This window comes from Dama dama, chromosome 6, assembly GCF_033118175.1.
Source record: "Dama dama isolate Ldn47 chromosome 6, ASM3311817v1, whole genome shotgun sequence".
Classification (NCBI taxonomy): Eukaryota; Metazoa; Chordata; class Mammalia; order Artiodactyla; family Cervidae; genus Dama; species Dama dama.
This window is the reverse complement of record NC_083686.1, coordinates 13,002,268-13,015,007: the sequence shown is the minus strand read 5'-3', so window position 1 is coordinate 13,015,007 and position 12,740 is coordinate 13,002,268. Positions and strand designations below refer to the sequence as shown.

Sequence of the window (12,740 nt, the reverse complement as noted above, 5' to 3'; positions counted from 1 at the left end):
TGAACTGAACTGAAGTAGGAGCAAGGGAACTCTCTCCCTCTATTTCTCTCCCAGCCCAAGGGGAGGGCACAGCAGGAGGACAGTCATCTCTACACCAGGGAAAGAGTTTTCATCAGAACTTGACCATGCTGGCCCCCCATCTCAGACTTCCTAGCCTGCAGAACTATAGGAAATAAATGTCTATTATTTAAGCCTCCAGTCTATGGTAATCTGTTATGGCAGCCTGAGCTGAACAAGACAACTTGTGTGTGGCAAACTGGTGATGACTAAGTGCCAAAATGTCAGTTGGGAGGTTATAGCAATATTCAAGACCAAAGACAATTATATTTATGAAAATGAAGCTGCTCAGTGACTGGTGGTTCTTTATACAGGGCTTTGGTGTGTGCGTGCTCAGCCTCTTCAGTCGTGTCCGACTCTTTGCGACCCCATGGTCTGAAGTTCACCAGGTTCCTCTGTCCATGGGATTTTCCAGGCAAGAATACTGGAGTGGGTTGCACGCTATCCTCCAGGGGATATTCCCGACCCAAGGATCGAACCCATGTCTCTGGTGTCTCCTGCCCTGCAGGCAGATTCTTTACCACTGACCCCATCAGGAAAACCCTGTACAGGTTTTTGTCCTTCATCAGAGGTTCCCCAAGGGACTTCCTGTCTCTGTCCTCTCTACAGCCTTCTTTCCTGCCCCCTGCTTCAGACAGATCTGCTCTACCTTTCAACACCTTGTGTAGTTTTACTCAAATCAAAGGTCTCAATGCAGAAGAAAAACTAGCCACTAATTTAAGCGGTTCTTTCTTGGCTTCCAGTGGCCTGTTAGAGACCTGTGTCGTGATTCAGCCATTCACTACTCAGGGAAAGTTCTAGAAACAACACTTTCTATGAGAACTGTTTAAATTAATTGCAGATATCTGTTCTCATCCTGTCCTACCAGGTATCCATCCCTCCATCTCCACAGTTACTTCAACAGCAAGCAGGGCAGGGGAGGCACCTGCCCAGCTGTAAATAGAACATTTCACAGTCTAGTAAATATAGTCAATCTGGTAAGTAGAATTGGATTTTGAAAATACAGTCTGAAAATACATACAAACTACCTCCCCCCTACCATTTATCGAGACAATAGTCTTTAAAACTAAAAACTCAACCCATCTTCTAACAGTCAGTAAGCATGTCCTCATGTTCACTGCTGGATGAGGAGAGAATTGGTCCAGCCTGCCCAAAGCTGACGTGAAGGACAAGTGCTAATCCTACCAACAGCAGGTTCCTGACCCAGTAGCCACCTCAAGTCCAGGACTGTGGGGATGCTTGTATGTATTAATACTGCCCTGTTTGGTCTTTACAGCAACCCTATGATGTGATCACCTTTTCACTTTTCCAAAGAAGGCAATGGAGACACAGAAGGGAGACTCAAATCACTCTCAAGGCATCTGTATTAGTCTGCCCAGGCTGCCATAACAAAACCACCACCACCTGGGAGACTGAAGCAGTGGAAGTGTATTCCTGCACAATTCTGGAGGTCGGAAGCCGAAGATCAGGGTCTGAGATCAGGATGCAGGCATGGTCGTGTTCCAGTGAGGGCTCTCTTCTTGGTTTGCAGGCAGCCCCCTTCCTGCTCTGTCCGCACATGGCAGAGACTCGAACTTTCTACATCTTCTTACAAGGCTACCATCCTTTTGGATTAATGGTGGTAGTTGCTTAGTCATGTCCAACTCTTTGTGACCCCCATGGACTGCAGCCTGCCAGGCTCCTCTGTCCATGGAATTCTCCAGGCAAGAATACTAGAATGGGTTGCTATTCCCTTCTCCAGGGGCTCTTCCTGACCCAGGGATCGAACTCAGGTCTCCTGCATTGCAGACAGATTCTTTACCATCTGAGCCACCAGGGAAGCAGACAAGGAAAGATCACATTGGATTAGGGCTCCACCCTAATGACCTCATTTAACCTTAATAGCCATCGGAAGGTCCTATCTCCAGATATAGTCACATTGGGAGTTAAGGTATCAATATATGAATTTTTGTGGAGGGGGGGGTGGGGAGGAAATACAATTCAGTCCATAGCAACCTCTTCACCTACAAGAGGCAGAGCTGTTATTAGAACCTGAGAGATCGGACCTCAGAGCCTGAGTGTTGGAACTGTCCGCCTCATCTCTCCCCTCCCCTCCGCCCCCACGCCCTGCCTCTCCAGGGCTCCCACTACTGCACAACTCCTCTGTTTGGGGTGGGATTTTTCATCGCCTTTTTCCTTTGCTCCAATTGTCTGAAGCCCCAGAGAGCAGCACAGCTTTGCTTCAGAGCAGGTGAAAATATTGCACTTGACAACTCAACCTGGATCGTCACAGGCTTGGGAGCACCCATCATTCATCCTCCAGAGGCCAAACTGTCGTGAAAACTAATCAGTGCCTGGTCTTTGCCTCTGCCAGTCATAGAGCATGTCAGCAAAAGAGAGGAATGAGAAGGGGCGCAGTCAGGCGCTCCAAGGCCATGGTAATTCACCCTCCGTGTAATGAGATGAAAAGCTGACGTGTAATTAATTCAAAGCCATGACGTCCTTATGAGCCTGACAAGCGATTCCACACCACGCTCCCTGCTAGCAGGGTGACAGAGCAGCCAAACAGAAGCCTCGCAGGAGGCGCTCTGTGCAGGGAGGAAGGGGGAGCGGTGGGCAAAGAAGGGAAGGGCCAGGGCCTTCTAACAGCAGCCGTGGTAAGGGGCTGCAAGTGTGGGCCACGAAGTCAGACTGTCTGGATTCAAGTCCCATCTCGTCCATCTACTAGTGGTGGGACTCAATTACCCCATTTGTAAAATGGGTACAATTCACTCAATGCCGGCCCCTGTATGCCAGCTGTTGTCCTATACTACTACATTTTCAAGATGGTACTATAAGATTAAACATGTTTTCTTTACTTTTGTGTTGTTTTTAAGAAATAATGTGTGAAAAGTGCTTTAAAACCTATTACAACACACCGAGGAAACCAGATCTGAAAGAGACACGTGCACCCCAATGTTCATCACAGCACTGTTTATAATAGCCAGGACATGGAAGCAACCTAGATGCCCATCAGCAGACGAATGGATAAGGAAGCTGTGGTACATATACACCATGGAATATTACTCAGCCATTAAAAAGAATTCATTTGAATCAGTTCTAATGAGATGGATGAAACTGGAGCCCATTATACAGAGTGAAGTAAGCCAGAAAGATAAAGACCAATACAGTATACTAACGCATATATATGGAATTTAAAAAGATGGTAATGATAATCCAATATGCAAAACAGAAAAAGAGACACAGATGTACAGAACAGACTTTTGGACTCTGTGGGAGAAGGCGAGGGTGGGATGTTCAGAGAGAACAGCATTGAAACAAGTATGCTATCAAGGGTGAAACAGACCACCAGCCCAGGCTGGATGCATGAGACAAGTGCTCAGGGCTGGTGCACTGGGAAGACCCAGAGGGATGGGATGGGGAGGGAGGCAGGAAGGGGGATCGGGATGGGGAACACATGTAAATCCATGGCTGATTCATGTCAATGTATGGCAAAAACCACTACAACACTGTAAAGTAATTAGTCTCCAACTAATAAAAATAAATGAAAAAAAATAAAAAAAATTAAAAATAAAACCTATGTACACTATCATACAGCTGATTGTGTCAGTTGGGTACTGAGGCTGACTTTGTTGAACTTATGAACAAACTGGACTTACGAATGCATTCTAGGAAAGATGTTCATTCATATGTAGGGACTTAATATAAAAAAAGAATTAGACACCAGAATGCAACCTGGTGGTGGTAGGATTCTAGATAAGTATTTCCTTTTTGTTGTTGTTGTTTACTTTCTAAATCCTGTCTGACTCTTTGCAACCCCATGGACTGTAGCCCACCAGACTCCTCTGTCCGTGGGGTTTTCCAGGCAAGAATACTGGAGTGGGTTGCCATTTCCTTCTTCAGGGGATCTTCCCAACCCAGGAATCGAGTCCACATCTCTTGCAGTGGCAGGTGGTTTCTCTACCACTGTGTCACTGGGGAAGCCCTATTGCCTTCTTACGTACGTCATTTTCTGCATTTTGCAATCAACCTATACTGCTTTTCTGATCAGAACTGGTGCAGCCACTGTGCAAATAGTCTGGAGGTTTCTCAAAAAATTAAAAATATAACTACCATATGATCCAGCTACCCCATTCCTGGGTATTTATCCAAAGAACACAAAAATATTCATTCAAAAGATATTTGTAAAACTATGTTATCATAGCCAAGATATGGTAATAACTTTAACAGCCCATCAACAAATGAATGAATGGAGAAGATGTGGTGTGTATGTGTGTATATATATATACATACACACACACACACACACACACACACACACACATATATATATATATAACTGATTACTACTCTGCCATAAAAATACAGATGAAATTTTGCCATTTGCAACAACATGGATGGACTTTGAGGGTATTATGGTAAGAGAAATAGATCAGATGGAGAAAGACAAACACTATATGATTTTACTCACATATGGCATATAAAAAACAAACAAAAAATACATGAACAAACCAGATAATCAAAAACAAACACATACACGCTGAGAACAGAGTGATTATCAGAGGGAAAGGGGCAGGGTCGGGAGTGTGAAATCAAAGGGGATCAACTGTATGGTGACGAATGGACGTTCAATTTTTGGTGATGAGCACACTGGAGTGGATACAGAAATATAAGGTGGCGCACATGAAACCAATATAGTGTTAATAAACCAAATGTACCCTCATTAAAAAAAAATTACAAAAATTCTCTTGCGTAACAATGAAAACATGAAGCGGTTTTATTTCCCCCAAATAACTGAAGTACTTGTGTGGCTGGAGATATGACAGACACACACTTGTTACCAGCCTCTAATATATGACATTTCCCCACAGAAATGCCCATCCGAGGCATTTGGTAGGAGGAAGCTGGGAAGACGGGGAGGTGGAAATCTCAGAAAGAGGAGACTTCACAGGCAAAGGCACAGAGGCAGGGAAACCACCGGCAAAGTGGCAAATCCAGGACACAAAGCAGAGACAAAAGCCAGCAGCGCGATGGAGAGCGTTTCAGAACATGGATGGAACTGGGCCCTGTGGGCCAGATTCAGAAGTCAGAATCACCAGGCAGCCATCCAGAGTGGAGTAAAACATCAGCTCCCAGAAGTCCTTCTTGCCATCAACATCATGGGGGTGATTTTCGATAAATTCCCTTAGAAGACTCCCACTTGGCATCCTCTTAAAACATTTTACCTGTGTTCTCAAACATACAACCTTCCCTTCCAAATCAATTTCAATTCTGATTCACCAGGTAAGAGAATAGAATGAAAATTAAGCATGTGCTTAATGATTTCATCAGAAAATGTACTCTACACAATAGTCACTGGAAAGCACACTCAGCGAAATATTCAAAAGAACATCTGAACCCAGAAAATTCCATTTCCTCTCTGAACAATGCGGGATTCCTGCGGCAGAGCCGTGCTTGCATTTGGCTGCACCGTGAGGCATTCACAGCAGCCCTGGAGGGACTCACTCACCAAAGGTTGACCAGGAAAGGATGCTCCAGGCCCTGCATGATCTGGAGTTCCCGGAAGACGTTCCGCACCTCGTCCCTCTCGATGCACTTCTGCTTGTTCATGTACTTCATCGCGTACATTTTCTTGGTGTCTCGCTTCTGCACGATGCACACCTGAGTGAGTCAGAGGGGAGAACGTTCAGACCGACACTTCAAAGAAACAAAAAGGGCAGCCCCTCCCTGCCTCCCCACTCCTGGGTTCAAGGCCCGGTTCTGAAATCCTGGTGCGGGAGCAGCGCTGGCTATGCCACAGTCCCTCCACATTGGCACCATGGAAGAGCTGGAACAGGTTCACCTGCTGATCAGGTATTCACACTGTCCATATAGGGATTCCTTGGTGACTCAGTGGCAAAGAATCTGCCCGCCAGTGCAGGAGACATGGGCTTGATCCCTGATCTGGAAAGGTCCCCTGGAGTGAAACTGAAAGTCATTCAGTCCTGTCTGACTCTTTGAGATCCCATGGACTATACAGTCCATGGAATTCTCCAGGCTAGAATACTGGAGTGGGGAGCCTTTCCCTTCTCCACGGGATCTTCCCAACTCAGGGATCGAACCCCAGTCTCCTGCATTGCAGGTGGATTCTTTACCAGCTGAGCCACAAGGGAAGCCCAAGAATACTGGTGTGGGTAGCCTATCCCTTCTCCAATGGATCTTCCCAACCCAGGAATCAAACCGGGGTCTCCTGCATGGCAGGCAAATTCTTTACCAACTGAACTATCAGGGAAGCCCTCCCCTGGAGTAGGACATGGCAGCCCACTCCAGAATTCTTGCCTGGAGAATCCCATGGACAGAGGAGCCTGGTGGGCTACAGTCCAAGGGGTCGCAAAGAGTCAGACACAGCTTAGTGACTAAATAGCACAACCTCCTTCAACTGCAAGGAAACTGCAGCTGAGTGTGCTAATTAGAGTTCAACAAGCTTCTCAGAGTCAAATCCACAACAGTCTGACTTTTGAGCAACTCCCTAACTCACAAGGGGCTGTGGTGGGAGGGGGTGACCTGCTGTCAGAGAAGGCTGTCTGGAGGCGCTAATGCCAGAGGGGAGTCATGAAAGGCTGGCAAGATGGCAAAGTCAAAAGAAGAGACTTTCAAGGAAAAGGAAAGATATAAAGGAGGACACGGAGCCTTAGGACACCCAGCAAGGAGTACAGTGTCACTGGAAAAAATTAGCAGGAAGAACAGGTACCATGTTCCCAACATCCTGACGGGGTTTTGCCTTCCTTTCCCTAGGTTGCCACATCAAAGGCCCACAGACTGGGGGCCTCAACACAGGAGACATTTACCATCTCACAGTTCTGGAGGCCAGAAGCTCCAAATTAAAGTGCTGGCAGGGCCGCACCCTCTGCAGGCTCTCAGAGAAAATCTTGCTCGGCCTCTTCTAATTTCTGAAGGTTGTTACCAACCCTGGATGCCCCTTGCTAGCAGCTAAGTAAGTCAGTAAGTGTTAGTTGGTCAGTCGTGCCCAACTCTTTGCGACCCCATGGACTGCAGCGCACCAGGCTCCTCTGTCCATGAGATTTTCCATGGGTTGCCATTTCCTTCTCCAGGGGATCTTCCCAACCCAGGGATCGAACCGGGGTCTCCTGCACTGCAGGCAGATTCTTTACTGACTGAGCTACAAGGGAAGCCCTTGCTAGCAGCTACATCATGTACATATGGGGTGGGGGTGACACTATTCAACTCAGGACAGTAATTACTCTTATCACCCTCACTTGACAGATAACGGAAGAGACACACAGAAAGGTTTTAGACCTTCTTCACACCTTGGGACTCAAACTCAGGCTCTCTGCCCCTCTAGCCGGTGCTCTTCACCAACGATGCTCCTCCCAGGAAACAGGGCTGTGATAGACCACACCAGGGATGTGGTTGGTGGCCTGGGAATTCAGGGTTTTCTCCAGGAAGCCCAAGTTGCTCTTCTATTGGAACTCGGGACCCTTTCAGCCACAACGGGCTGTGAATCTGAGGCAGATACAAGACGGTGGGAAAAGGTCTTTTCCTGGTGGTATAGAATCCATCTGCCAATGCAGGAGATCTGGGTTTGATCCTTGGTTCAGGAAGATCCCACATGCCAAGGAGCAACTAAGTCTGTGTGCCACAACTACTGAGCCTGTGCCCTAGAGCCCAGGAACTGCAACAACTGAAGCCCCTACACTCCAGAGCTGGTGCTCCGCAACAAGAGAAGCCTCTGCAATGAGAAGCATGTGCACCACAACCAGAGTAACCCCAACTCACTGCAACTAGGGAAAAGCCTACTCAGCAACAAAGACCTAGCAGATCCCGTTAAAACAAACAAAAAAGATGATGGGGAGAAGCCTGAATTCCGATTCCCACTTTGGTTCTTGCTGCCTTTCTGAGCTTCTGTCTCAGCATCTGTTGAACTGAGTTACCAAAGCCCACCCTGCCCCACTGGGATGAAACTACATGAGACTGAGGATGTGGGAGAGCCTGGCTGCATCGGGGGGATGATAAATGTCACCCGAATCTTAATGTCTTAAAGAGCACATTTCATGAAACCTCCAAATGGGTGTTTTTCCAGGCAGTACAATCAGTGGCATGAAGTTGCTGCTGTTCAGTTGCTCGGGCATGTCTGACTCTTTGTGACCCCTGCAGCACGCCAGGCTTCCCTGGCCTTCGTTATCTCCTTGAGTTTGTTCAAACTCATGTCTGTAGAGTCGGTGATACCATCCAAACATCTCATCTTCTCGTCACCCCCTTCTCCTCCTGCCTTCACTCTTTCCCAGCAGCTGAGTCTTTTTCCAGTGAATCAGCTCTTCACATCAGGTGGCCAAAGTATTGGAGCTTCAGCTTTATCATCAGTCCTTCCAATGAATATTCAGGGTTGGTTTCCTTTAGGATGGACTGGTTGGATCTCCTCGAAGTCCAAGGGACTCTCAAGAGTCTTTTCCAACACCACAGTTCAAAAGCATCTATTCTTCAGCACTCAGCCTTCTTTATGGTCCAACTCTCACATCTATACACGACTGCTGGAAAAACCATAGCTTTGACTATATGCCCTTTTGTTGGCAAAATGATGCCTCTGCTTTTTAATACACTACGTAGGTTTGTCTAGGTTTTCCTTCCAAGGAGCAAGCGTCTTTTAATTTCATGGCTGCAGTCACCATCCACAGTGATTTTGGAGCCCAAAAAAAGGAAATCTGTCACTGTTTCCATTGTTTCCCCATCTATTTGCCATGAAGTGATGGGGCTGGATATTATGATCTTAGCTTTTTAAATGTTGAGTTTCAAGTCAGCTTTTTCATTCTCCTCTTTCACTTTCATCAAGAGGGTCTTTAGCGGCATGAGGTTGAAGGCCCACAGATTTTACCAGCTAACTTAAAACCACAGGAGGCAAAGGTGTGCTATACAAAAGCCCTGTGGGGCCCAGATTCGCAGGGATCTGAGACCCTTCTACAGCCCTGAGACCCACATCTGCAGGCAGACACATGGTGGGCAGATCATTCTACTAATCAGGGTTTCCCATCTCTGTCACTCTCCATTTGTCTTCTCAGAAAAGGTGTGGAGCAGACATGACCTCTGCCAGGGCTAGGAGCCCTGAAGTCCAGTCAACCACATCATCTTGAAAAGCTGAAGCTGTGATTCCATGGGGTCCAGGCAACACCCATGTGAGAGAAAGACCCCCTGTCCCCCCTACCCTGTCCCCAGCTCTCATTGGTATGACTGATGGTGGGCGAAGGTGCCAAGAGATGGCTCTCACCTCCCGGGGTAAGGGGGGAAGTTGACACTCACTGCAGCTCAGAGACAGCTCAGGACCTAGGGGAGACTCTTCAAAATGGGATTCGAATTCAAGCTTTCAAAGCAGAGCTCATGAGCTGCATGGGGCTTGGATGTCTGACTCTGGGTACCAGATAAGGAGGGGAGGTTGACACAGGAGGGGTTGAGCATCTCAGCCTCCTGGCCTCAGGACAGGTGTTCCAGAGGGAACGTCAGCCCTCCTCACCAACAGTCCGCTCTGCTCGGATCCTGGGAAACTTCCAAACAGAGGAGGTGGGCCCCAGTTGGCCCCAGCACTCCTCAGCAGGGCAGCACAGATCCCCTTCCACCAGAAACCACAATTAATGAGGCAGACTACATGCAGTTTGGCCAGAACCACTCCAGCTGCTGACTGGCAGTTAACAACCCTCATTAGTCTAATTCAGTTAGGAATTGATTTATCATTTATTAATTACAAATTATTGGGGCAAATAAATAAATGCTAGTGAGCATGGATTTCAGGCGATTTGCCATAAGAAAGGCATGCAGCCAGCATACTGTGCGTCAGAAGTCTGGGAACTGATCCCAGTTTGGCAGAGAAGGGGGACCGATGGGTGTTGAGAGTCTCCATCACACCAGCATCCAGTAGTCCCCAGCGGACTGCTCATTCACAGCACTGATGACCTCAGTCTGCAGCACCCCCAGAGGTCTGCGAGGGTCCAGGGATGGTGTATTTTGTAAAAAGACTCCCAGGGGAATCTGACATGCAGGCCAGCTGAGAATCACTTTGCTGGATTCTTCAGGAAAGTCCTTGTCTGGCTGCATCCTCAGTGACCTTGATGGTCAGGACTGCGAACCCCACTCTTCAGCTGAGGCAACCCTGGCTCTGGGAAAACAGATGACCCCAGAATCAGAGAAACCAGAGCTGTGCTGGGAACCCAGGACTGTGCAGGTGCAAAAGCTGGCACTGCCCTTCCGTGGACCAGCCTGGATACTCCTTCTTACATGACTCAGTTGACCTTTGCTGTGCTGCCCACCCCATCCTCAGCTTGAGTGCACTTAGAAAATCCTGTTGATTCATTTAAAGACACTGGTTATGCTTGCAGGAGCAAGAATCTGGGTGGGGGGGAAGCTAAATTGGGGAAAAGTGAAAAAAATCAGGCTTAAATAAGGTCACTAAAGGGGAGTGGTCACGCTCGGCACCATTGTTCAAATATCCTTATCTGACAAGAAGATTGTCTTTGGCAGACAATGATTGTTAACTACCTAACTGCATCATCTCCCTTCTTCCTTTATAATAGGACAATTTTCCTCAAGGAGGCAGTGTGATCTATTAAATACTCACTTGCAGCCAGAAGTAGCCATAGTTCTGACCAGTGAGATATTAGACTGTTTCTGACTTTCAAGTTTGGTTTTTGGTTTTTGACTTCTGTTTTTGCTTTCTGCATAAAAGGGAATAGCTACAGATGGTTCCAATTTTCTCCTCTTCCCCACTTTTATCCTCCTTTCTACCTTGAGCTTTCTGCATAAAAGGGAATGGCTACAGATGGTTCCAATTTTCTCCTCTGCACCACTTTTATTCTTTCTACCTTGAGCACATATGTAACATCTGGAGCTGCAGCAGCCACTTGTGATCATGAGGCTACAAGAGTCTCAGAGATACTGAAACTGTCACCATGGTGCCACCTACCTTCAAATCTCTTGTTGTATGAGAAAATAAACCCTCTTTGTTGAAGCCACTCTAAGAGCAGATTTTCTATTTCTCACTCCTGAGAACATCCTCGTCTGATATACAAACTATACGATGATTTTTCATGGCACAGAAAGTCCATGTGGGCTGTGATCAACAGAGCCTCATTAAAGTGATCAAAAGTTAGCTTTGTGAAAATACTCATTTGGATGAGTATTTCAGTCCATATACATTTGATAAATGCCTGCCATGGTCCTGGCACTGTGCTAACCATGAAGATATGACATGGCTCTAAGAACTCAAGATTTGATGGGATAAACAAACAGTACTCAGAGTGAAGACAAAGTACCTCACTTCAGGTCACTGGGCCCCATATGGCATGGCCCCAGCTCCCCTTTACTTCTACCTGTTACTCTCCTCCCAGCTCGCTTCTTACCCTGGCCTCTGTGCCATTCCTGTCTACCATGCTTTTCCCCATATATACAGTCTTGGTTCCTCACCGCCTTCAGGCTCTGCCCATGAGTCACCTCATCCCAAAAGCCATTCCTGACCTCTATCTGTGAATGAACCAATCCCTCCTCAGTCCCTGTCCTCCCTCCTCGTTTCCTCCATCATCCTGGCCAGCTCCCATCACCAAACATGCTTCTTGGTTTGTTTTCCTTTTGTCTGTTTCCCTTGCTATGGTGTAAATCCCATGGTAACAGGGCTTTTTCTCTCTTTTATTCACTGCTCCCTCCTTAGTGACTTGAACAGTGCCTAGCACAACTAGGTGACCTCTGTGGCTGGCTGGCTAGCTAGTTGGAGGAATGGATAATTACTACTTCAGAAAGAGCAGTGCTATGAGACAGGTGAGCACATGGGGCTAAGGGACCTGAAAAGAGGGGTCCTAACCAGGACATGTGATTAGGAGAAGGCATTCTGGAAGAGGCTGCATTTGAACATTCCTTGTTTCTCAATCAACAAGGGTTGGCTTCATGATGATGGAAGTGTGGGAGGAGGTGGAAAGAAGTGCATTGCTAGGAGAAGGCACAGTCCCTCTGCAAACACAGAGAGATGGAACATGTATGTTAGTAGTGCTCTCAACTTCCTCATCTGTAAAATGGGGGTAAGAGTGTACCTATCTTGGTGGGTGATTTTGAGGGTTATGTGATAAGTACTTACTAAATTATTGATTATTATTGCGATTGTGGGAGAAGGAAATGGCTACCCATTCCAGTACTCTTGAATGGAAAATCCCATGGACAGAGGAGTCTGGCAGGCTACAGTCCATGGGATTGCAAGAGTTGGACACAACTCAGCGACTAAACCACCACCACCGCCATTGTGATTATGGTCATTATTCATACACGAAATGAAGGTAAGAACAGAGAAAGCTGAAGAGATGTGCAGAAGTGGCCCACCAAGGAGCCCAGGAACAAGTTCACAATTGTTTGATGTGATGGTGAATTCTATGTGTCAGGCTGGCTGGGTCATGATGCCATGACCAGGTATATGGTCAAACAGGATTCTGTGTGTGTAGGTGCTTCTGCGTGCATGACTGCTAAGTCACTCCAGTCACGTCCAACTCTCTGAAACCCTATGGACTGTAATCTGCCAGGGTCCTCTGTCCATGGGATTCTCCAGGCAAGAATACTGGAGTGGGTTGCCATGCCCTCCTCCAGGGCATCTTCCCAACCCAGGGACCGAATTCACATCTCCAGCACCTCCTACATTGACAGGCAGGTTCTTTACCACCAGCTGCTTTTAGATAAAATTAATT

General features: G+C 47.1%; 1 protein-coding gene across 1 annotated transcript in view; it reads right to left on the bottom strand.

The window, feature by feature from the left end:
* Positions 1-12,740, bottom strand: part of STK32B (serine/threonine kinase 32B) — a 277,362-nt gene that overhangs the window by 247,860 nt on the left and 16,762 nt on the right. The window contains exon 2 of the mRNA XM_061145161.1: positions 5,546-5,697. Within this exon, the coding sequence (XP_061001144.1) occupies positions 5,546-5,664 (119 nt within the window). The 5' untranslated portion in view covers positions 5,665-5,697. The remainder of the gene's footprint in view (positions 1-5,545; positions 5,698-12,740) is intronic.